The 22,742-nt window shown below is 39.2% G+C and overlaps 2 protein-coding genes across 3 annotated transcripts in view; one reads left to right on the top strand and one right to left on the bottom strand.

Annotated features, from left to right (window-relative positions):
• The window catches only part of LOC109847623 (purine permease 3-like), a gene marked incomplete at its 5' end in the record, with an annotated part of 48,672 nt that extends 33,783 nt beyond the window's left edge, over nt 1–14,889 (top strand). Inside the window, one exon of the mRNA XM_020416855.1 lies at nt 14,310–14,889. Coding sequence (XP_020272444.1) covers nt 14,310–14,633 — 324 coding nt within the window. The remainder of the gene's footprint in view (nt 1–14,309) is intronic.
• The window catches only part of LOC109850020 (GLABRA2 expression modulator-like), a 9,825-nt gene continuing 7,790 nt past the window's right edge, over nt 20,708–22,742 (bottom strand). For both annotated transcript variants that reach the window (XM_020419914.1, XM_020419916.1), the window contains exon 4: nt 20,708–21,171. In XM_020419914.1, the coding sequence (XP_020275503.1) occupies nt 20,983–21,171 (189 nt within the window). In that variant the 3' untranslated portion in view covers nt 20,708–20,982. The remainder of the gene's footprint in view (nt 21,172–22,742) is intronic.

Genomic DNA, 22,742 nt, shown 5'->3' with positions numbered 1-22,742 from the left:
TAAATTAAAGAGAGGCACTAGGGGCATACCCTCTACCACACTCCCAGCCACACCACCTCTCTTGCTACAGTGTACGGGGCCCACATGAGATTTTAATTTTTAAAATCTCTTGTGGGCCCCGTGCACTGTAACAAGAGAGGTGGTGTGGTAGAGAGTGTGCCCCTAGTGCCTCTCTTATATGATATCCACAAGCCAGCAACTCCAACTATGGACGTACTCTCCCTATATTATTATATTGGATTTCCGATTTATTGGTTTGCTATCGTACAAGGATACACTTCATTTTAGAACATTCTTGGGGAGGAAAAGTGAGATAATTTTATAGCCGTAGGATCTAACCTCCGATATCTATCGGTATTGTATAGACTTGGAAAACAAATAAAGTTAGAGGGCAAATAACTTGGGATGTAAGTAAGGCCGAAGTTTGAAACTACAACTATTTGTGATAGTTCCGCACAAAGTTCAAACTAGCCTTTGGTTGTCTTTAGTCTCGTGTGCATACTAGAGAGATAGCTAGCACTTTAATTTCACTTAGGTCAATTGAATAGTAACGAAGCCCATGATGAACTGAATCAATACTCTTTCAGATTGCTAAATATAATATCAAGTGTGTATCCAAATTAAAGGGCGAAACCATTAATTGTGGTACCACCTTTAACTATTGTTATGTGACATATGGTAACAGCCATGTGCTTAGTTTAGGTTTTTGCGAAGCCTCTAAGATCTACCAAGCAAGCTCAATTAAGAGTCGACAATCAAAACTCCACCTTAATTATGTAGGAAATTTAATTATTAAGGTGTGCTCTTGTTAGCATTTTCTTAAGGAAAAGGCAATTGTGAATAGTCCCACATTGGAAGTTGAAGAGAAGTTCAAGTGGTTTATAATGGTTCACTTTCTTATGGGCTTTGAGTAATGTTTTGGGCCTACTAGTGTTTGTGCTCTTTCTCCACACACGCGCGCGCGCACGCCACGCCTCGCCACGCCGCACTCGGGTTTTGCTTCTCCAGCTTTTATTTTTTTTGTAACGGCAGCATTTATTATGTAACGGCAGCATTTATTATGTAACGGCAGCGTGATTTACGCCCAACGGACGAGGAGATTCAGCATCGGTTACTGGTTCATGAGGCTATATAAGGAGGCAGAGTTCATTCGGGAAAACACACAGAAATTCACAAAGAATTTCATAGCTCCCTCTTCCTCCTTCTGCTACTCTTAGTACTCAAAGATTTTCGGCTACATATTTTGAGGATTATTTTAGGGCAATCATCTTCATCTGAGCAGAAGCTCTGCTACTCGCGCCCGAGTAGAGAGGCCGGCCGTTTTCGGGGGGCTTTTACCGCTAGGGGGGAGGATCAACTACGCCAGGGCGACAGGCGGGTCCTCTATCTTCTAGGGCAGTGTATCACGACTGCACCCCGTTCAGGCCTGATTTTTCATAACTCATTTATTTTCAGTTAAACTAATATTGTTTATTTTGAAAGCAATCTAGAAGATAGATAATTTATTGCTGTTAATTTAAATCTGAAAATAAATATATATTAAAAAAAAAAAATTGTTACTGTTCACCCGAATTTCATATTTGTTTAACTGTTTTAATTTGTTAACCTTTTGCATCTAAGTAGTTAACAAATTATTTTACTGCAATAGTACTGAATTTTATATCTGTCAATTTTCATATTCAGTATCTGTCATAAAAAAAAAAAAATAAAAATAAAAAATAAAAAAAAAATCTTTAAGTGAACCGGTTCAAGTTTTCTTGGATTAGTTGGTGTCTAAGGAAAGGTTTAAGGGTTGCATAAAGCGCTCTGCAAGAAACGAGGTACTTAATCGATCATTGATCAACCTCTAGTACTATCCTTACCTGGCCAAACTACCCGAGTAAAACTTTAATCTTTTCACTTTTAGAGTTTTTTGGTTAAGAGCAGGTTTAATTAAGTTTCTGGTCTAGTAGTATTAATAAAATTCTTACCCTGTTCAGATTTCAACTACCTAGACTAGTAAAACTCAAATTGGACTTATGGCAATTGATCATTCAAAAAGTGTCAAACCTGAGAAGTTCACCGGTATCAACTATAAACGGTGGGCTAATCAGATGAGATACTGGCTCACTACCTTAGGTCTCTTATCAGCCATTGACTTTCCTGAGTCTTCTACTAGTGGTACTCAACCTTTGACTCCTGATCCTGAACAGTCTGTTCCTTCCACTTCTGGTTCAGGTGCTAGCTCTCTTTCTAGCTCTATGAAACCAGAAGATATTAATTATCATTGTTGTCATAGAATTCTTAGTGCACTTGCAGACAACCTTTATGACATATACTATGAGTTCAAAAGTGCAAAAGACCTATGGCAAGCTCTTGAAGCAGAATATGGCTATGATGATGCCGGAATTCTGCGTTTCACCTCTTCGTCCTTCAATAAGTTCATGATGGTAGATGACAAGCCCATTAATGAACAAATTCATGAATTTTTAGATTTCATCCGTCATCTCCAATCAAAAGGAAACACTTTTACTGATGACTATAAAGTTTCCTGTTTGATTGATAAACTCCCTCCTTCCTGGTCTAGATTTGCTGGAGATCTCCGACACAAGCGCCTCGCCACGACGCGCGCGCCACGCCGCACCGCACTCGGGTTTTGCTTCTCCAGCTTTTATTTTTTTGTAACGGCAGCATTTATTATGTAACGGCAGCATTTATTATGTAACGGCAGCGTGATTTACGCCCAACGGACGAGGAGATTCAGCATCGGTTACTGGTTCATGAGGCTATATAAGGAGGCAGAGTTCATTCGGGAAAACACACAGAAATTCACAAAGAATTTCATAGCTCCCTCTTCCTCCTTCTGCTACTCTTAGTACTCAAAGATTTTCGGCTACATATTTTGAGGATTATTTTTGGGCAATCATCTTCATCTGAGCAGAAGCTCTGCTACTCGCGCCCGAGTAGAGAGGCCGGCCGTTTCCGGGGGGCTTTTACCGCTAGGGGGGAGGATCAACTACGCCAGGGCGACAGGCGGGTCCTCTATCTTCTAGGGCAGTGTATCACGACTGCACCCCGTTCAGGCCTGATTTTTCATAACTCATTTATTTTCAGTTAAACTAATATTGTTTATTTTGAAAGCAGCTCTTACTGGTACCCGACATCTAAAGCATTTTGGATTTATAAGGCTTTTACATAGAAAACCTATACCTACCAAGTGCGTACTCATAATAGCCTTGATGATCTTAAGGGAGTCAAGTCGCTCTATTACTCAAAACTGCTCCTCCCTAGAGAGTAAATGATGCATTGATCTTACAAAAGTCTGGACACTCCATTTTAACGGACTCTCTAAACACTAGAGAGTCAAGCTCTAATCTCTAACGCTCTAGAAACTATACAATGTCCTAACAACTAGAAAATGAAGTCATAACACAAAATAAAGATCATTAAGCACACATATAATAATTAATCTATACTCATGCCAAATAAAAGCTAAATCACAACTAAGAGCATGCCTCTTTGATCAATATTCAATCTAAATATGATAAATATAAATCAAATTAAATAAACAAATATTAGGATTTTAAAAGAAAGGGGATGGAGACTTTTGTGTGTGTTTGGGAGTTTACTTAGGAAAGGAAAGGAAGGGGAAGGAAGGGAAAAAATTCATCTTCCTTCCCTTTCCCTCCATTAGAGCAAGGACACCAAGCTCCCACCGCTACTCTCAACGCCTATGTGGCGGTGGGAGCTTGTGAACTCCCCTCCAGCAAACTCCTAGCGTTGTTCTCAATGCCTATGTGGTACGAAGCATGGGAGCTCGTGCCATCGAGCTCCCAAGTGCTCCACAAATTTGTGGAGCGCTTGGGAGCTCCCAAGTATTAAAAAAAATTACAAAAAAAACCATATATCCGTTGAGTTTAAAATTTAAATGTTTAAGAAAACCCAGTTTCAAATTAGGTGTTTAAAAATTAGCCGTTCAATAGTAAAAAAATTCTATAAATTTTCAAGTCACTACACAAATCATTCCACACAATTCTCTCATTAAAAAAACTCTATATTTTCCTATCAAATTACAAATCTCATGGATCCCTCCCAAATATTTTATTCGTAACTCCTTAACGGTGAAGGATCAACCTTATACCCATCGTTCTATACAGACGTCGTAGAAGAACGTCACCCCATCGAGTTCTCGCAATCGGCAACACAACAAGTGTCATCCCAAGAAACACCGACCACAAAGAAGAAGAAATCTTACATGCGGTCCGAAAATTGGACTGTCTACGAGGATAAGCTTCTTGTGTCTATTTGGCTGAACACGAGCCAAGACGCCATCCAAGGTACGTGGCAACACAAAGATAAGTTTTGGCATAGAGCTAACGACTACTTTATCCAATACTTCACCGATCCAACGAGCCGTACACCAAACTAAATGATATATCATTGGTCAACGATTCAACTGTCCGTCAACAAGTTCTGCAAGTGCGTTGCTCAGATTGAAGGAAGACAAAGATCTGGTACGGGAATTATTGACCAGGTAAATATTTAACTTATATGTTTTTATGTAAACAACATATCATTGAAGAGAGGAATATATGTGTTTAATTTGTTTTTGATTATTCTAAATTTAACTCTTGTGTAGACTGCAGAAGTAAAAGAATTATACCAATCTCTTTATGGTAAACCATTCGTGTTTGACCATTGCTAGGTTAAGTTGCGTCATCATCAAAAGTGGATCCAACAAATGGAAACTTACAATAAAATTCGATCACAGCCGAGAAGAACCACAAACTCTGATTCCTCACCAAATAATTCCATGCCAGCGACCCCCATCGAGTTGAATACTGACTCGGATGATGTTATAGCAAGGCCTGAAGGGAGGAAAGCAGCAAAGCTCAAGAGGAAACAAAATATGGAAAACTCTGAGTCTGCTAAGTCCATCATAGGAGAGGCTTTCACGTGGATGAAACAAACCACCAATCAAAAAATGGAGCTAAAACAGAAGAAACAAGATGACGATATCATGAAGATGGATCTCTTAACACTCAATTCAGTTCAACGACGATACTTTGAAATGCGTCAGGCAGAGATATTGGGGCGGTGGATGTCTAAGGGTTCTTCCTAATTATCATATATTATCTTGTATTAGATTTATGATTGTACCCGCATCGCATCCTAATTAGTTCTTCCTAATTATCATATATTATCTTGTATTAGATTTATGATTGTACCTGCATTGCATCCTAATTAGTTCTTCCTAATTATCAAATATTATATTGTATTAGATTTATAATTCTATCTACTTGAAGTTGAAAATTTTGGCATTTAATGAAAACAACTACTTTATTGAAAATGAAATTGGCGTAGTACAACAACTCGAACTTCTTTGCTGAAATTACATTAGACATAAAGAAACTTAATCATCGACGATGGTTCCCTTGAGTTGCCACAGATGCTCAATCAAATCATTCTTTAGTACTTTGTGTGTTTGCGTGTTCCTGATCCGATGATGATTTTGGATGAACTCGGTTAGAGGCACCGTCCGCACATGAGAAGGTTCAACGATTGGTATCGAATCAGTAAAGTCGAAGTTGTTGTCCAATTAGCAATCTCGTTCGTCTTCAATGATCATGTTATGTAATATGATGCAAGCTATCATGATGTCTTTCAGCACACTAGGTTTCCAGAAACGTCCTGGTCCACGAACAATCGCAAATCGAGCTTATCATGATGTCTTTCAGCACACTAGGTTTCCAGAAACGTCCTGGTCCACGAACAATCGCAAATCGAGCTTGCAACACGCCAAAAGCTCGCTCGTCCTGGTCCACGAACAATCGCAAATCGAGCTTGCAACACGCCAAAAGCTCGCTCAACATCTTTTCTTGCACTCTCTTGCTATTAAGCAAAGTACTTATGCTTGTTTCCTCGTGGTGCTGGAATAGTATTCACTAATATGGCCACTCTAGATAAATCTCGTCGGCGAGATAGTATCTCATATTATACTCGTGGCCATTAACAGTATAGTTGCACGGTGAAGCTCTTCCCTTAGCAAGTTGTGCGAAAATCGGTGAACGATGTAGAACATTGAGGTCATTGTGAGACCCCGGCAATCCAAAGAAGGCATGTCATATCCAAAAATCTTTGCTAGCTACGGTCTCCAAAATAATTGTAGGTTTATAAAAATGCCCAGTATGCATACCTTACCAGGCGGTTGGACAGTTCTTCCATGTCCAGTGCATGCAGTCGATGTTCCTAAGCATACCAGGAAAACCTCGTTGTGAACCTTCCTCGAGCAGGCGTGCAACGTCTTCATTAGTTGGTGAACGAAGGTATTCCTCCCCAAAGATGTTGATAATCGATCGAACGAACCTCTTCACGCTCTCAAGCGACGTACTTTTACCGATCAACGGTATCAGCGGATGCTCCATATGCGAGCATCCGCATAGCTGTAGTAATCTTTTGAAGGCTATAAAGTCCCAACTCTACCATCATTCCTCTTTTGGACAAAGTACTTGTCATGTTCGACGACTGCGTCGTGGATCCGAAGGAATAACGAACGCGTCATTCTGAATCTTCGACGAAAATAATGAAGAGGATAGGTTAGTGCGTCAGCAAAATAATCTTTGAACAACCGATTGTGGCCTTCCAGTCGGTTTCGATGGAGCACGAAACGTCTTTTGTGTTAAACTGAAGTTGAACCTTTCTCTTGTTCTTCTTCCTCGACAACAGCAGCTCCCATAAGAAAGAACGTCTTCATCATTTCATCTTCGCTAGAGCTAGATGAGCTAGACATTTTGTTCTGGGAGACGATGGGTTAAGGTGAGAAGGCATCGAATTTTATAGGAGAAGGTCGGTTGACGGTCAAAGATTTTGATACCTCGAACTTCGTGCCCAACCTCGAACTTCGTGCCCAACCCCAAGACCGCGAGCTACCTTGAAGACCGTGTGCATTCCCTCAAAGACCATGGATTACCTTGAAGACCGTGTGAGCTCCCTCAAAGGCCGTATTCAACGGTTAGAAATGAAATAAAAGAGGTTTAAATATAATTAAAAGTAATGGGTAAAAAAAATTAAAATAGAAGAGGAGTTTTTTAATATTGTTGGAGCTCCATAAAATAAGGAGGGCCTTCCAAGGCTTATTTTTTAAATTTTTTATTTCAAAATGCTTGAGAGCTTGCTGATTAGGACTCCCAACTGGGAACTTGCTGGACTTGCTCTTACACCTCAATTTGGAGTGTAAGAATTTGAGCCAAATTTTCCCTCCATTCCCCTCCTCTACCCTCCTAAATAAAACTCCCAAACAAGGTTAAAATAAAATTTCCCTTTTCTTCCCCCTCTCTACCCTCCATCCAAACAGGTGGTGTACGATAGCCTCTCTTGCTATTGTATGCTTCTCTCTTGCTATTGTATGCTTCTCGTCTTCTTCCTTTTCTCTTTTTACCTTCGTTCTAGATTTTTCTTCTCCTCTCTTCTTGTTGATCTTGATTCTCCTTTTTGAACATGAATTCAGCTTTAATTCAAACTTTAGCTTAGGATAAGAGTACCTTAGATCAAAAGAAAAATTCCCCTTCTTCAGCTTCAACTATCAGTGCAAATTGGCAGAAGAGGAATCGGTTGAACGTCTCTTTCATTGCTTAACAAGTTGGGGGTTACTCTTGTTAATTTTATGAATCCAAATGGGGTTATATGGTATTGAGGAGTGGAATTCAGTTGTGGTAGGGTATGTTCTTGGATTCAAAGCTCCATTTGCTGCGATTAGGAATTATGTAGATTAACACTAGAGTATGGTTAAATTGATGTCCTTGCTATGCAATCAAGTTTTTTTTCTCTTTAAATTTGCTTCTCCTAAAGATAAAATGGTTGTTCTGATGCACGGCCCTTGGACCTTTAATAATAAGTCATTAATTCTAGTTTCATGGTCTAGATCTCAATCTTAATTGAACTGAATGTTTCCTCTATTCCAATTTGGGTGAAACTTCCCAATCTGAAGCTACATCTCGAGAATGAACATGTCTTAACTAAATTGACCAGTGTCATTTGTAAACTGGCATCCTCCGGTGGTAAATTACTGCTAAAAAGGATATGGTTTCTTTTGCTCAAGTATGTATAAAGATATAGGCTGATTTTGATCTCCCCAGTTCTCTCACCATCAAAGATCCTAATAGCAAGGAGTTTAAGCAAAAAAACAGAGTATGAGCGGATAGGCCATAAGTGTTCTCACTATAGAGTGTTTGGTCATAGTTTGGAGAAGTGCAAAAAGAAAGTGGTGAAAAGGGTTTGGGTTCCTAAGGTTGTCCTCAGGGTGGTTATACCCCCCCTAAGGCTGTTCCTAAGATTATTGCTCCTAAAACCCTATTGCTACTAATTCTAATGATGATCATGGATGGCATCTAGTCAGATTTGGCAAGGAACATTCTACTGCTACTAAAATTGGGAAGGATCGTATTCCAAACAAGGGACACCCAAATCCAGTGTGACCACTCTAATGACTCCTCTTATCTTCAAGTGAATGATGATAATTGCATTGATTTCATAGTGGATTTCATAGTGGACTTATATCAAAGGGTTACTAGTGCAAAAAAGGGAGGTCTTCACAATCCTACAAATGTGAGTATTACATATCTCAATCTCAATAGTAGTAGCAGAGTTAAAAGGTAGTAGCTCCACTAAACTATGATGAAATCTCTTGGTTGTTGGATAATCAAGGGCCTAAACCATCCTAATAAACGAAAAATTTAAGAATTCAATACATGTACATAAGTTTCTCTTTTTGGTCTTTTGAAACTAAGGTTTAGCATCTCTTGCTCTTTCTATTTCTAGTAAATATGCTCCTAATTAGCTTTGTGCTCATAATCTAGATCTTGATTCTCATTGGAGGATTATTGTCACACCACATGTCCCAGAATCACAAAATTATACATAATCAGAATAGAATCACATACTTAAGCCTATCAGAATGATCAATAATACATCTCAACCATCATAATCAGAATAGAATCACAAAATTATACATAATCACAAATAAAGAAAATTTGATATATAACAAAAGTAAGTATACAACACAACTTCTTAGCGGAAGTAAAAAATACTCAACCAAAGTAATTAACAATTCTCATTGATATTTGAATAACATAAAGGATTCACAAGTCTGATATCAATATCATCCTCATAGCATAATAATAACAGGTCAGTCAGCCACACAAGTCTAGATACATTAGAGCTACTATATAGTAGCGAAAATAATAAATATAGTTCAAAAGATAGCATAATCTAATAATTGGCAAAGCATAATCTAATAATTGTCAAACTGGAATAGAAACTAGATAAGCTGACATATAAGTCAATCAATGGGATCCCTTCTACTGAAGATCACTAGAATTGGGGGTTCCTGAAAGCAAAGTTGACATATCTAGATTCGTCACCGGTGTGCAAACCAGGATGGTCAGAAAGTCATCTAGCAAGTGAGAAAATGAATGTAGTGGTTTGTGCACATGTAAACAATATCATAAATGCATAATTACTATAAGCATAGAAAGACTATATAATTGTATCACTTTACTTTTAGTCATGAATAAGAAAACATGCATTTAAAAATCCAAATCATAAAGTAAATTTAGCAGAAAACTATATATATAACAATAACAAAGATCACGGAATGAGAGTGCACCTAGATCTTTGGGTGTGACACAAATGTAGTGTGTGCGTTTAACTATTCTCAGATTTTACTTAATCTTTTTGGGAAAGCTCTCATGAGATAATGTTTTTTGGTATACCCACTGAGAACGTTATTTATGTTCTTACTTTACTTAGTTTATGTGCTCCTCATTGGACATAGTTTCGCAAAGAAAGCTGGGGGTGGATAATTCATATAATGGAAAGTTCTCGAAAGAACATTACATGTAATATTCTTAGGGATAACCCGGTCATTACAAACAAAGTGATAAATACTAAACCCCCACTGTTAAAGTCCTGACATAGCACTAGAAATTTTAATTCGAACGGTCTATTGCGATTGTCAAATCCCCTTCGTGTCAAAATCTCATCATTTGACATCAAAAACCCCCCACTGAGTGATTCGTACGAGTCAACACTCCCACTGTGATTTATACTTTCACTCTCACTTGGTCAAACATTTAAATAGTTAGAACCACAATCAAAATCTCCTCTCGATTCTTTTCATGAACGAGAGGTCCACAAATTGAATGATTAAACCTTTAAATAGTTAAGATCATTCAAACCCCTCATTTGATCAAACCTTCCTACATGTAGGGCCAAAACCAAAATCTCATCTCGATTCTTTCCATGAACGAGAGATCAACTTTCAAATCGAGTGATCAAACTTTCCTACAGTAAGGGTCACCTCAAACTCCTACTTGGTCAAACCTTCCTACAATCAGCACAAAACCACAATTCACTCTCGATAAATGAGAAATTCACCTTTAGTTCGGTAATCAAACCTTCCGACAGTTAGGATTATCCGAATCTTTTCGATTCTCGGAGTGTAGATCCTACTTTAAGTTTTCTTTGTAACTAGAGATAGAATATATAATTCTTCCTCTCTAGCATCAGGTTCGTCTTTGCTCCAAGAGAAGACACTACTTTTTAACTCCCAAAATCTGTGCCTCACACGTACGGGGAAGTTTATTCTGAATCCTAAGAAGGGATAAGCCAATGCCTAGCACGCGTTATTGGTTTAGTCTTTCACCGATTGAAGAAGACACCATAATCCAAGTCTGAGGATTTTTATCCCAAAGCCTAAGTAGGGATAAGACAGCGCCTAACAAGCGTTGTCGGGTAGTCTATTCCCATGAGAAAGACGAAGTCTACGTATTCAATCTCGTAGCACTAAAAGAGTTAACTCTTTTAACACAACGTTACATGCAGAACGGATTTAAACAATCTGCATGCTAACTGGACTCAAACGTAGTCGGTAAAGGCTTATCAAACCCGTTGATGGCTGAGGGTTTACCAAAAATCCTATAAATACAAGAGTTATTGATGCACCAGCTTTATTTGTTGGTCTCGTGACTTGAACATCCAACAAACTTTAGGATAAGATCCTTACCTGCAGACAAAACAACTTTAATAGTTGGTCCTGCAGCCCGACATTTTGGACCGTCACACTCTAATGCCTTAAGAGCCTAAACTGTGTAGACTCCAATCAATGCCGATCAACGCATTTTGATGAGAGTTAGTCTCAAGTCAACTCCGATCAACGGGTTGCGATGATAGTCAACACATAGCTCCATGTCAACGCCGGTCAACGCGTTATGATGAAAGTCAACGCCGGTCAACGCGTTGTAATGAGAGTCAACACATAGCCATAAGTCAGCGCCGGTCAGCACGTAGCCTCCGGTCAACACGTTACAATGATAGTCAACGTGTAGCCTCCGGTCAACACCGATCAATGTGCTATGATGAAAGTTAACGTCGGTCAACGCGTTACAATGATAGCCAACGCGTAGCCTCCGGTCAACGCATGGCGATGACGGTCAACGTGTAGCCTCCAATCAACTCCAAAGTTCAGATATGAATTTCCAATGAAGATAGTCAGTTCAAAGTCAACTCAATGACACGAGCTAAAACAAACTCATTAGTTTTGATTTGAGACTTCGACAACGGCCAGACGATAAATGCAGTGCTGGAAAAATTTTAGGTATTCAACAAAGCACTGAATAAACTAAAAATTAAAGAAGTCAAGAGTAGAAGCCAATTACAGATCCTTTTACACTGACTAAAGGTTGGGTCTATCACATCCAAAGTATTTCGGCCTCCTCTATAAAAGAAACGAGACCGAAATACTTTGAAGGAGGTATCTGTAGGCATCAAAAATTACCCACAGATTCTCACACATGGCTCGAGATAGAGAGAAGATGATGAACATCACTATCCGAGTCATAGAAGCTTTTTTGACGTCGACAAGCATATGAAGTGAGTCGAGGAACCGTATGAAGCAACGAAACTGCAAAATAACGAAAATACGAACTGGTCGGGAGTTACGCTTCACTTATGAAATACGAAGCATCCCTCGTGTCTCGTCCACTCCATGTATGATTCAACTATGGGAGCTTGTAGATCTCTTTGTCGGCTTTCCTACGTACTTTGAATCGCGTAATTTCGAGTTTGGACGACAAAGATACAGCGATTCTGACTGGGGCGCACCTGAACAGTTCCCAGGCCTTGGCGGAGACACTGCGAGTGTCTCGGCTAAGGCCGAGACACCCCAAGTGTCTCGGCCATGGCCGAGACACTGCGGGTGTCCGCAGGCCTAAAAACGTTGTTTTGAGCCATTTTCGACCGTTAACCGTCCGGATTTATTTTAACTGATCTAATATTATCCTAGAACATGATAAAGTGGTTGTAACTAAGGATAAGAGTGAATCGGCTGTTCTTATCTAAAAACAGAGCTCCCGAAGCATATAAATACAGCCATAGGGTCTTCATTTTCAGATCTGAAATTCTCAAGCCTTGGCGAAGCCCTGCTGAATTGGAGACTGAAGAGCCATGAATTTTAGAGAGGACGAGGAGATCTCAGTGAATTCTTCAGCATAGAGAAGGAAAGTTCGACAGATCTGTAACCCAGTTCTTCCCTTGAGATTGCACTATTGCTGTGATATCGAGAAGAGTGGTTATCTCGCTGTTATCGAGATAATTACTTTGGTTTCTTGATTCCTTCACGAGTCAACGAAATCTGAACTTTGATCTGATCTGAGGTGGTCCACGGATAAACCCTGACACATGCAAAAATCTCACGCAAACAGCGGGTAATAAACGTCTGTTGTGTTTATTTTGACGAGAGTTATAATTTTTTTTCGTTTTTATTGTGTAAGAGTCTTATAAAAAGACTATCTTTTTGTTTTCATTGTAACGATTGAAGTTGTAATAAATACCTAAGATGTCAACTTTCACACCAAACAAGATCCACTACTAGATCTGCTCCCCTTTCATCTTGAATTTTATGAGACTTAGAATCCATTAGTTATAGGTAGTGAAAAAATAGCAAGCAATGACTCCTTACATTTCGATCCCACAATTTAACAAGCTGGCGATTCCTGATTCTGAGAAGGGACAACCTTTTGCCTTAACGTCTATATCATCTGTTGAAGCTCTAACATCACTAGTACGTAGAGGTTCCTTCACTCTCCTTCTTAGGAACCCTGACATTCTTTCGAGAGGATCGGGGAGTCGCCTCCACGCGCATCTATCTGCAAAATTTACTCCCCTCTGTTTCATACCCGTGCACGTGTAAAGATTATTTATAGACCTCCCTTTTCTCACCTTCCAGCATATTTTCGTGTAGCTGTGGTGTCCTTAATTTTTAGTCAACGACTTATACGTATTTTGGCTCATATCTTTAGACTATAGGGGCTGTTTGGTTCGCTATTATAAGGGGTGGAAAACTTAGAAAACCCCTCCACGTCAGATTTTTAGCCCTCCACATCAGCTTTTTTGTTTCCGTCCATTTCTTTGTGCCGCTTTGGTTCGCTCGAATGGAAGAGGGAAACCTCTGCTGAAATCGCCGCCAACTAAGATTTTTTTCCCTCTCCGATTTCCTTCCCCAACCAAGTGAAATTGATGAAAACTCTGCCACGTCAGATTTTTTCCTTCTCTGCTTTGTTTACAAAAGTTTTCCTTTTTTTTCTATGCGAACCAAACACAAGAAAAATAAATACATTGGTTTCCCATCATTTTTTATGTGTAACCAAAGCAAAACAATCTATTTCTTGGAAAAGTTTGGAAAACTCAAAACTTGTGTTTCTTTACATGGAATTGCATTTCTCTATATCAAGGAAACGAACCAAACAGCCCCATATAAACATTGAGACAAACTCCCACTTTGGGCCTCAAAAACACGGTCAGTTATTTTCTTTCTATTTTAGGCAGTGTTTGACCGTCCAATCTGGAGGGGTAAACAGATTCCGTTCTAGTTTTTACTGTTTTTCTACTTTTAGTTAAAAATATATTATTTTATCTTTTTCCTTTTATTTTTGTTTTGTCGATAAAACACTCTTTTCTGGGATGCGGAGGGGAGCATTTTGAAGAATAAAAACCTAGTTATTTGGCTGCGGCCGTTTATCTGTGTTCTCTACCTTTCTGTATTACTTGCAATTTTGATCTGGTTGGGGCCCTAACAGGAATGCATCAACACAAAACCATCTTGTTAACATTTAAGACGTGAACAAAGCTACCAACAGTCTACGAGAATGTAACTGTATCCACTAATAAACGGATATATGTTACCGTAAGTAAAGTTATTTATCAGGCAATTTCCCATATGATTTAAGGGGTTGAAAAAGGAATAAACAAACTCTTACACCAAAAATGAAATGCAGGCAATTCGAAGGGAAGCAAAAGAGTTCGGACTTGGAGAGGAGAAATACTACGTGGTGCTCATTTTCGGTGCCATCTTCTGGCAGTTTACGAACTTGGGCTTGGTGGGAGTCATCTCTTGTTCTTCCTCGCTCTTTGGTGGCATCCTTATCGCTGTTCTCCTACCGCTATTGGAGATCTTATCAGTCATATTTTTCCACGAGAATTTTGATGGAAGCAAAGGCGTCGCTCTCGCTCTCTGCTTATGGGGTTTCGTATCGTACTTGTACGGAGAGAGGAAGCAACAAAAGAAGCTAAAGAAGAAGAGGGAGGTGGAGCTTCCGTAATCGTTAGTGCCACGAAATTAGTTGTATGTGTGATATGTGTTCGGGGTTTAATTTCCAGGTAAGATTTACTATAATAATGTTACGACGTTGATACGAAGATCTCCTACTTGTACAACTGATTTGCTAAGAGGCTTGCTAAATCAGCTGATAATTTTCTTTGTGTTCTTGCCCGTGTGAAGAATCGATCCCATGTACATTTTCTTTCTTGTCTCAGGACCGCAATCAGTTAAAACATGTAATCAGATATATGTTGGTGAAAAATATAATCAATGCGTCATTAGAATAACTCTTTTTTATGTTTTTTTAACAGAAGTTTGATAAAGAAGCTTCGGTTTATCTTATATTAATTGTTCTAGCTTGAGATGTACCATAGTGTTCTATTTAGCGTCGTGTAGTTCTAGCTGGAGCTAATAGTTGGAGATGATAAATATGCGCGCCAGGATGTTTGTTTTATTCTGAGACCCAATAAGCTAATTAAAAGTTGTGATGGATGAGGCCATGATGTGACAAATTTACGCGAGCTTCGAATTGAATGGTTAACTTGCGGGATTTGAACAACTTTGCAATTCTTCCCAGCTTAATCTTTAAAGAATAGAACTGGTCCGTATAAGATGGGGCTTCCTCTTTGCATCACGAGCTCAATGCTAAGGTTGGCAAGGGGATTCATACCCGGTCTCTTCTTCTGAATAAGAACGAGTAACGTTTGGATCCCAACAAACAACGTACGGGTCTACCTCTTTCAGTACATTCCATATATTATAAAGGCAAAGAGACGCACGACCTAAAGCTATCCCACGAACAAGCTCTAAAGTGCACGAGGCTACAACGCTAAATAAGTTTTTTGTGGCAATTCTTTAAACATCACTAAAACCCGCAGAGGATGAAAAGTGGAAGAATTAATTGTTTAATTTCAGATCTATGAATGAAGATCTATGTTAATTATCACGTACGTGTTTTACAATGTTACTGGTAACGGTGGCAATCTTAATTAGTGCATCTTAATCATAAAAATTGTCAAAAGACCTCTGCTATCGAAGCTATAATTTATACTCTAATATGTCCCCCCAAGTTAAACTCACTTTTACGAGCCCACACCTAGACTTACATAGCGGTATTATTTATTTTAAAAGCCGCTTCAAATTTGTGACCTACAGAAATTGAACCTGTGTTGCTCTGATACCTAGGCTCCTCCCGCTACACCAAAACACCAAAGTTGTGAAAGGGATTAAGGGCATATTCCTATACTGTTGAGCGCTGCGGAAGCCAAACAACCAAACCAACGTGCTACGAGAAATCAAATCAAACGAACGTCGAGAGAAGGCCAAACGAACCAAATCAATATCACAAACACAAAAAACCAATTTTAACGTGGTTCGGCAAGTTGCCTACGTCCACAGGGCAAGAAGGAGATAGGGTTTTTCACTAATAGAGAAGAAGAATACAAACTGAGATTACAAATCACTCAAACTCACCAATTAATCTCACCAACAAATCTCTAATTCTCTCCAAACAAAACCCTAACCAATAGCTTAGAAAATACCTCTTTTCTGTGCTCCAAATATCCCCAACTTTCTTCTTAATTCTCTCTTCCAATTGTTCCATATATATAGAAATCATAAAATTATAAACATACTAGGAATTCTAAAACAAAAAATAAAACAGATTAGGAATCCTAATAATCATGTTACCAAAATAGATTAGGAATCTCAATAACCTGTTACCAAAACAAATTAGGAAACATATTAGGAACCTGCTATCCAACAATTCTCCACCTCGACGAAGTTTTTCCAAAACTGAGCCGATACTAATACCAACCAAACGTATCACTTGTTGCGTCTAGTACGAAATGGGACAAATCCACGACAACGGACTCAATTCATAACAAGTTGAGAACCCAAACGAGAATACGAACAAACTCCAAATATCGGTATCAACTCACCAAACCGGCTGCATCATAAATGACTGCCTACGTATCCTCTTGCCCAAGGAATCAAGCATTCACGTAGTTCACCCAAACGGCCTCCAAAGGCCCTCAATCAAATAGAAAAGTTTACAACTCTTCACCAATATTACCAACGGATCTGCAACTGATAGCGCTCCCAATGGCCCCAAACTGAAACAAATCAAACACCTCCACCTGAGGTGAACCAATGGCCGTATCCAAAACATGTCCACCAGCTGCATTCGAATCCAAAACCAACTCATCATCTGCAACCAAATCCAAATGATCTCCAAATTGTGTCACCTCAGCTAGAATCCAAAATGATGCAGTATGATCTGGAGTATGTGGAGTAATCTCCACCCAATGTGAAATAGCATCACCCTCCACCCTCTGTGATATCCCAATGATCTGATCAACACTCTCCACCCGCCGAGAGTCAAATGTGACATACCTGCTCAGATCAAAATCAGAAGCTCCTAACCGATAATCAAACGAACCTTTGAATCCCAAACGTGCAATCAGATCAAATCTCACATACTCGATGTGACCAAATGTTGGGAAACCAAATATCCGACGCAACCTAAAATCTGAAGCAGCTCCACCAGATCCAAAATCTTCACACGCAGCAGTTGGCAACCTATGACCAAGATGACCCAAATATGTCGAAGCTCCAAAACCAAAACCAATGCTCGACAACCAACGCTGATCCCCTCCAGTAAGGAACGACCCATCAAAACTATCATCTCATCTCGTCGCTCCAATGTCTCCATATCAATAAAGTATCTCAAACTGCCATGAGCTCAGCACAAATGCAAGAAAGAATCCCTACCAAAGTTAGAACGATGGGTTACCTTTCTGCCAATACATTTCTTCCAATTGTTTTTGACTTCTAGGACTTCACACCAAAGGAACCTGGTTGCAACCCACCAATGCCTAGAACAATCCCCAATTGTAAAAACCAAATACCGATTACCTTCTAATGATGCCTCCTTGGAAGGCCTCCAAATGCCTGACTGAACACCACCTAAAAGACCCATCGATCGATGGATAGAAGTGCCCAACTCCACACCAGTCTTCTTGCTCATACTAATGTGCTCAAAGAACTTTAATCTGCAGGTTAAAGCACTCATCAACAAACTATGCACAGCATAACCAATTAAATAACTCAGCCTTAACAAATGCCACAGTCTAGCCAAATCCAAAGAAGTCTTCAGCTCTCTATCAAACACTGTGCTCCTAATCAAGTAATACAAATTATTCCTCCTGACGCCCTTTATCACAATCATGGACCCCAATATGATCTTCAAACGTGAATCGACCAAGGTCACCCTATAGCCTGCTGCCTTCAAAACTCCAAGTGAAATAATGTTCTTCTTCAACTGAGGAACGAACCTCACTCCAACCAACTCCCGAATCACTCTGTCACTCATCCTAATCCGAACGGTATTGATACCACCAATAAGACATTCATGACCATTACCCATGAGCACGACCTCCCCTCTTTCTAACTCTTGAAAGCTGGAGAACCAATCCCTCCTAGGGCAAATATGGTAAGAAGCACCCGAATCCAACATCCACTCTATAGAGTTGGCAACACAAACTGACGGTAGTACAGATAACGAGTAGCCCGAAGAATCCGAATCTAAATTATTGCCACTAGCCTTGACAACATTCACATCTGAAGCTTGAATAGATTTTCCCTTATTCTTCTCAGCTCGATCAACCAACTTTGGGCATTTGGCTTTCCAATGTCCATCCTCTTTACAAAAGGCACATTGATTCCTACGAACTCCAAGATGTGCTCCTCTAGACTGCAACCTCCTACCATGGTTTAGACTCTTTGCTCTTGCGACCAATGCCCCCGCTATCGGCTCAACTGAAGTCTCCTTATCCTTCTTTCGAAGCTGATAATTCATAAGTGCGGCGGTGACCTCACTATAAGAAAGAGATGTCTTCCCATTAATCAGAGTAAGAACGAAGGTCTCATATTCCTCGTCAGGCAAGGAACTCAACAACAACAACATTTTGTCCTCATCTTCAATCATCACATCTACATTCGCCAAATCCGCAAGAAGCTTCGTGTAGTGGTTTATGTGATCACCAATGGAGGTCCCCTTCTTCAATTGGAAGTGATAAAGACTCCTCTTTAAATGCAAGAGGTTCTCTACACTCTTGGTCAAATACTTGCCCTTTAGGATCTCCCAAATCTTCTTAGCCGAAGTCTCATTGATCACATCATATTTTAAATCTTGAGTCAAACAAGATCTAATCACACCACACGCCGTTCTATTCATCTTTTTCCAAACCTTCTCCTCAATATCGTCCGGTTTCCCGTCCAACTCTAAAGTATCTTTTAAATTTTACGCATTGAGCACATCCAAGACTTCACATCTCCAAAGGCCAAAATTATTTGTGTCATTAAACTTCTCCACATCTATCTTCATAGAGTGGATATTCAAACTTTAGACGGTCTTCACGCTAAAAGTACCCTCCACAACTCCTTCTTTTCCGACCATCTTTCTTAAAGCACCAAAACAAATACGGAACAAATAAAGAATAGATCCAAAACTAAAAAAGATAGAGTCTTTACCAAAAAGATATCACATTATCACCAAACGAAGCCCTAAACGAGCCTCCAAAACTACCTACTCCTCCAAATAGCCCAAGCATAGCCCGAGCTCTGATACCACTTGTTGAGCATTGCGGAAGCCAAACAACCAAACCAACGTACTACGAGAAATCAAATCAAACGAACGTCGAGAGAAGGCCAAACGAACCAAATCAATGCCACAAACACAAACAACCAATTTTAACGTGGTTCGGCAAGTTGCCTACGTCCACGGGGCAAGAAGGGGATAGGGTTTTTCACTAATAGAGAAGAAGAGTACAAACTGAGATTACAAATCACTCAAACTCACCAATTAATCTCACCAACAAATCTCTAATTCTCTCCAAACAAAACCCTAACCAATAGCTCAAAAAATACCTCTTTTCTGTGCTCCAAATATCCCTAATTTTCTTCTCAATTCTCTCTTCTAATTGTTCTATTTATATAGAAATCCTAAAATCATAAACATACTAGGAATTCTAAAACAAAAAACAAAACAGATTAGGAATCCTAATAATCATGTTACCAAAATAGATTAGGAATCTCAATAACCTGTTACCAAAATAAATTAGGAAACATATTAGGAACATGCTATCCAACATATACGATCACTGAAACTCTGCTGATCAAATTACACAAATGCTGAAATATCAATAATGGTGAATCGTAAAAACCAAGATAAAAGTAGATCTTCTCACCATCCTTGATTCTTGAGGTAGGCTTTGATCTAATATGATAGTTTATACTTGTACCCAGACATACTCTAAAATCAATTGAGTATAAAACAAACAAATGCTTCAAACGATAAGAAACTAACACTAGATATCGCATATGACTGCGGGCGATCCACAGGGAGTGAAAAGAGTTCGGGCTTGGGAGTGGTGAATGCTACAGTGTCGTCATGTGTGATGCTATTATGTGGCAATTAGGTCATTTAGGGCTTGTTTGGTGTCAAACCTTGTTCTTCGTTACTCCTCGGAAGGCATCATTATTTGGGTACTCCTTCAAGTATCAGAGATCTCAGGAGTCATCTTCTTCCAGGAGAAGTTCATGGAAGCATGGGAGTGGCCCTTGTGAATTGCCTCTGGGAATTTTTCATGGCATTTGTATGGAGAGAGGAAGAAGATCAAGAAACAGAAGAAAACGAAGATGGGCAAGGTGGCGGGTACACCTTCAGTCCCTTGAAAGCGTTTAGTTTAATTAAAGGTGCATTCTTATAACTCGCGTGCAATAAACTTGTATGCCCCTGCCTCCCACCCCCTGCTTTTAGAGATAGGGTTTGCAAACATGCCCACATAGTAAAATGACTCCATTTACGTTTCAAATTAGTATTTCCACTGTCAATGATTTGGAGCTCCTAATGTACTTCTCAGGACATGTAAGATGTAGAAAACACAAACAAGTACGCGCGTGAGAACGCTCCATAGATGCAAACCAGAACAAGGGAAAGTAAACTGGTCCAAACATCTGTCCTCCCCATCATCAAAAAGAGTAGGCCGACAATCAGGATCAAGTGATGCATCGTTTGCCAAAAGTGAATACGGTCATTAAAAGGACTGCAGCATATAAAAACAAATTTGAGAGCAATTTCACGCCCAGTATTACACAGATTTGATTTTCAGGACTTCACCAATTTTACGAGTATGAGAGAAGGATCATCAACTCATACAAAGAAGAATGTTTCCATCATCAACATCACTCACATAACATAATGCACAATTAGGTAACCAAGCAAGTGAATAATGAGACTTAAGGAAACAGCAGCAGCAGCAGCAGCGAATTCACATGCCACACCAATTCTAAGGTTGCAAGTCGAGAGCACCAGGCAAGACTTCCTGTAGGCTCTTCACGGCACTGTCGTAGTTCACAAAACCCATGAACCAGAACTCATGGTTGTCAACAGACACAATCTGGATATATTTTTCTGCTGGGTTTACTTTGCTTGTTGAAGGATTGACTGATCTTAGCTGATGCAGAGGAATGACCACCTATTATTTCAAACCAGCAAAAAGAAAGAGTTAAAATTAAAGTGAAAAAGATGTTTCAAGCAAGAAGGAAGGCAAGTAACCAAGTCTTTAGTGCTGAGAATTCAAGCGAGGAAGCAATATCAAAATTAGCCAAAGAACATATAGTATGACATATGTCGATTCTTACATCAGAAAATGGGCAAATACCGAAGATTCTTATGTATTTGTGTCATATTATGATGATAGGGTCAAGTTGGAGAGTTGCCGCCTTGGAACAGTTTGAATATGATTTATGGTTTAACAATAGAATATAACAGCACAAACTAACAAAAAGAAAACTCTAAAGGAAAAAAACAGTACTCAACATGTTTCCCTTGTTCAAGTGAAATTCCAATGCTGATTTTGAAAATAATGAGTTCATGCTGATTTTGAAATTCTCTACTTCAAATGAATAGTGCACAGAAAAGAAAATGAATGTTACACTTTCAGTAACTCCTGATTTGGACATTAACTCTCATAGTTCACTTGCTTCTAACTATCAGATTACTGGAAAGAGAAGTAATGTGGGCAGAGAACAAAGCAGAATTTTGCTTTCTGAAAGAAGATATGAAACAAGGTCACATATCATTCATATAACAGGCATGTATTAAAAGTCCAAAGTTAAAAACCGATCTTAACAAAATAAAAGAAAAAGCAAATCCACTTGAGGAATAATCTATACAAAATAAAGCAAATATAGGCATGCTTGCTGGATATGTATCAAATAATTCATTTAAAATTTTGGTTTTACCATGCATCTCACAGAGCTATGGCCCTAGATTCAATGGAGGTAGAGATTCCATAGTTGAGAAAAATTCTAAAGGCCAAATTTTATTGTTTTATATACCGATGTGTTTGTTAAGGATTGCACTATCTCCAACAGTGACCTTTCAAAAAACACGCACCAGAAATTCCAAAAAAACAATTCTAGTTTAACATGAACTTTACATTAGTAATTTATCGCCTTCTTATGAGGCACTAGGCGGGGACTCTAAAGAGAACAATGAAGAACAAACTAAATAAGAAAGCCTTCAAATGACAAAGAGGCATCCACTGCAGAAGAGCCATAAAAAGATGTAGCTTTCAGAAAGAACCAAACACTCTTCTACTGTCATCCCACTGATTACAGGTAACAATTGGCCAGATTTTAACCATGCATTTGTTAATAGCAATCATGCTTTACTGTTTGCACTGAACGGCCTTGCTGAGACAATCAAATTTTGAGAGCTATGAGCTCCTTGTACCGAGATCCTCCAAAGAAAAATGAACTTGCAGTACCAGACATCCACCACTGTCATCAAAGTACCAAAAAAATCACCTTCACTTTGGTCAAAATTCAAGTGCATTTCTTTCTTGGCAAACTGACAATACGTTGATCTTGCAGTACCAGATATCCACCATTGTCATCAAAGTACCAGCAAAATCACCTTCACTTTGGTCAAAATCAAACATCTGCTACTACCTGAGTTGCAGCAATAATTGATGATCATCCTGCCAGCCAGTCTATTGCAATTATTAAGACAATTGCACAGTCTCACCAGTGTAGTGTACCC

The sequence above is a fragment of the Asparagus officinalis genome, chromosome 7, assembly GCF_001876935.1.
Source record: "Asparagus officinalis chromosome 7, Aspof.V1, whole genome shotgun sequence".
NCBI classification, from domain to species: Eukaryota; Viridiplantae; Streptophyta; class Magnoliopsida; order Asparagales; family Asparagaceae; genus Asparagus; species Asparagus officinalis.
Note: the sequence above shows the minus strand (reverse complement) of the source record. Positions and strands in the feature narration are given on the sequence as shown.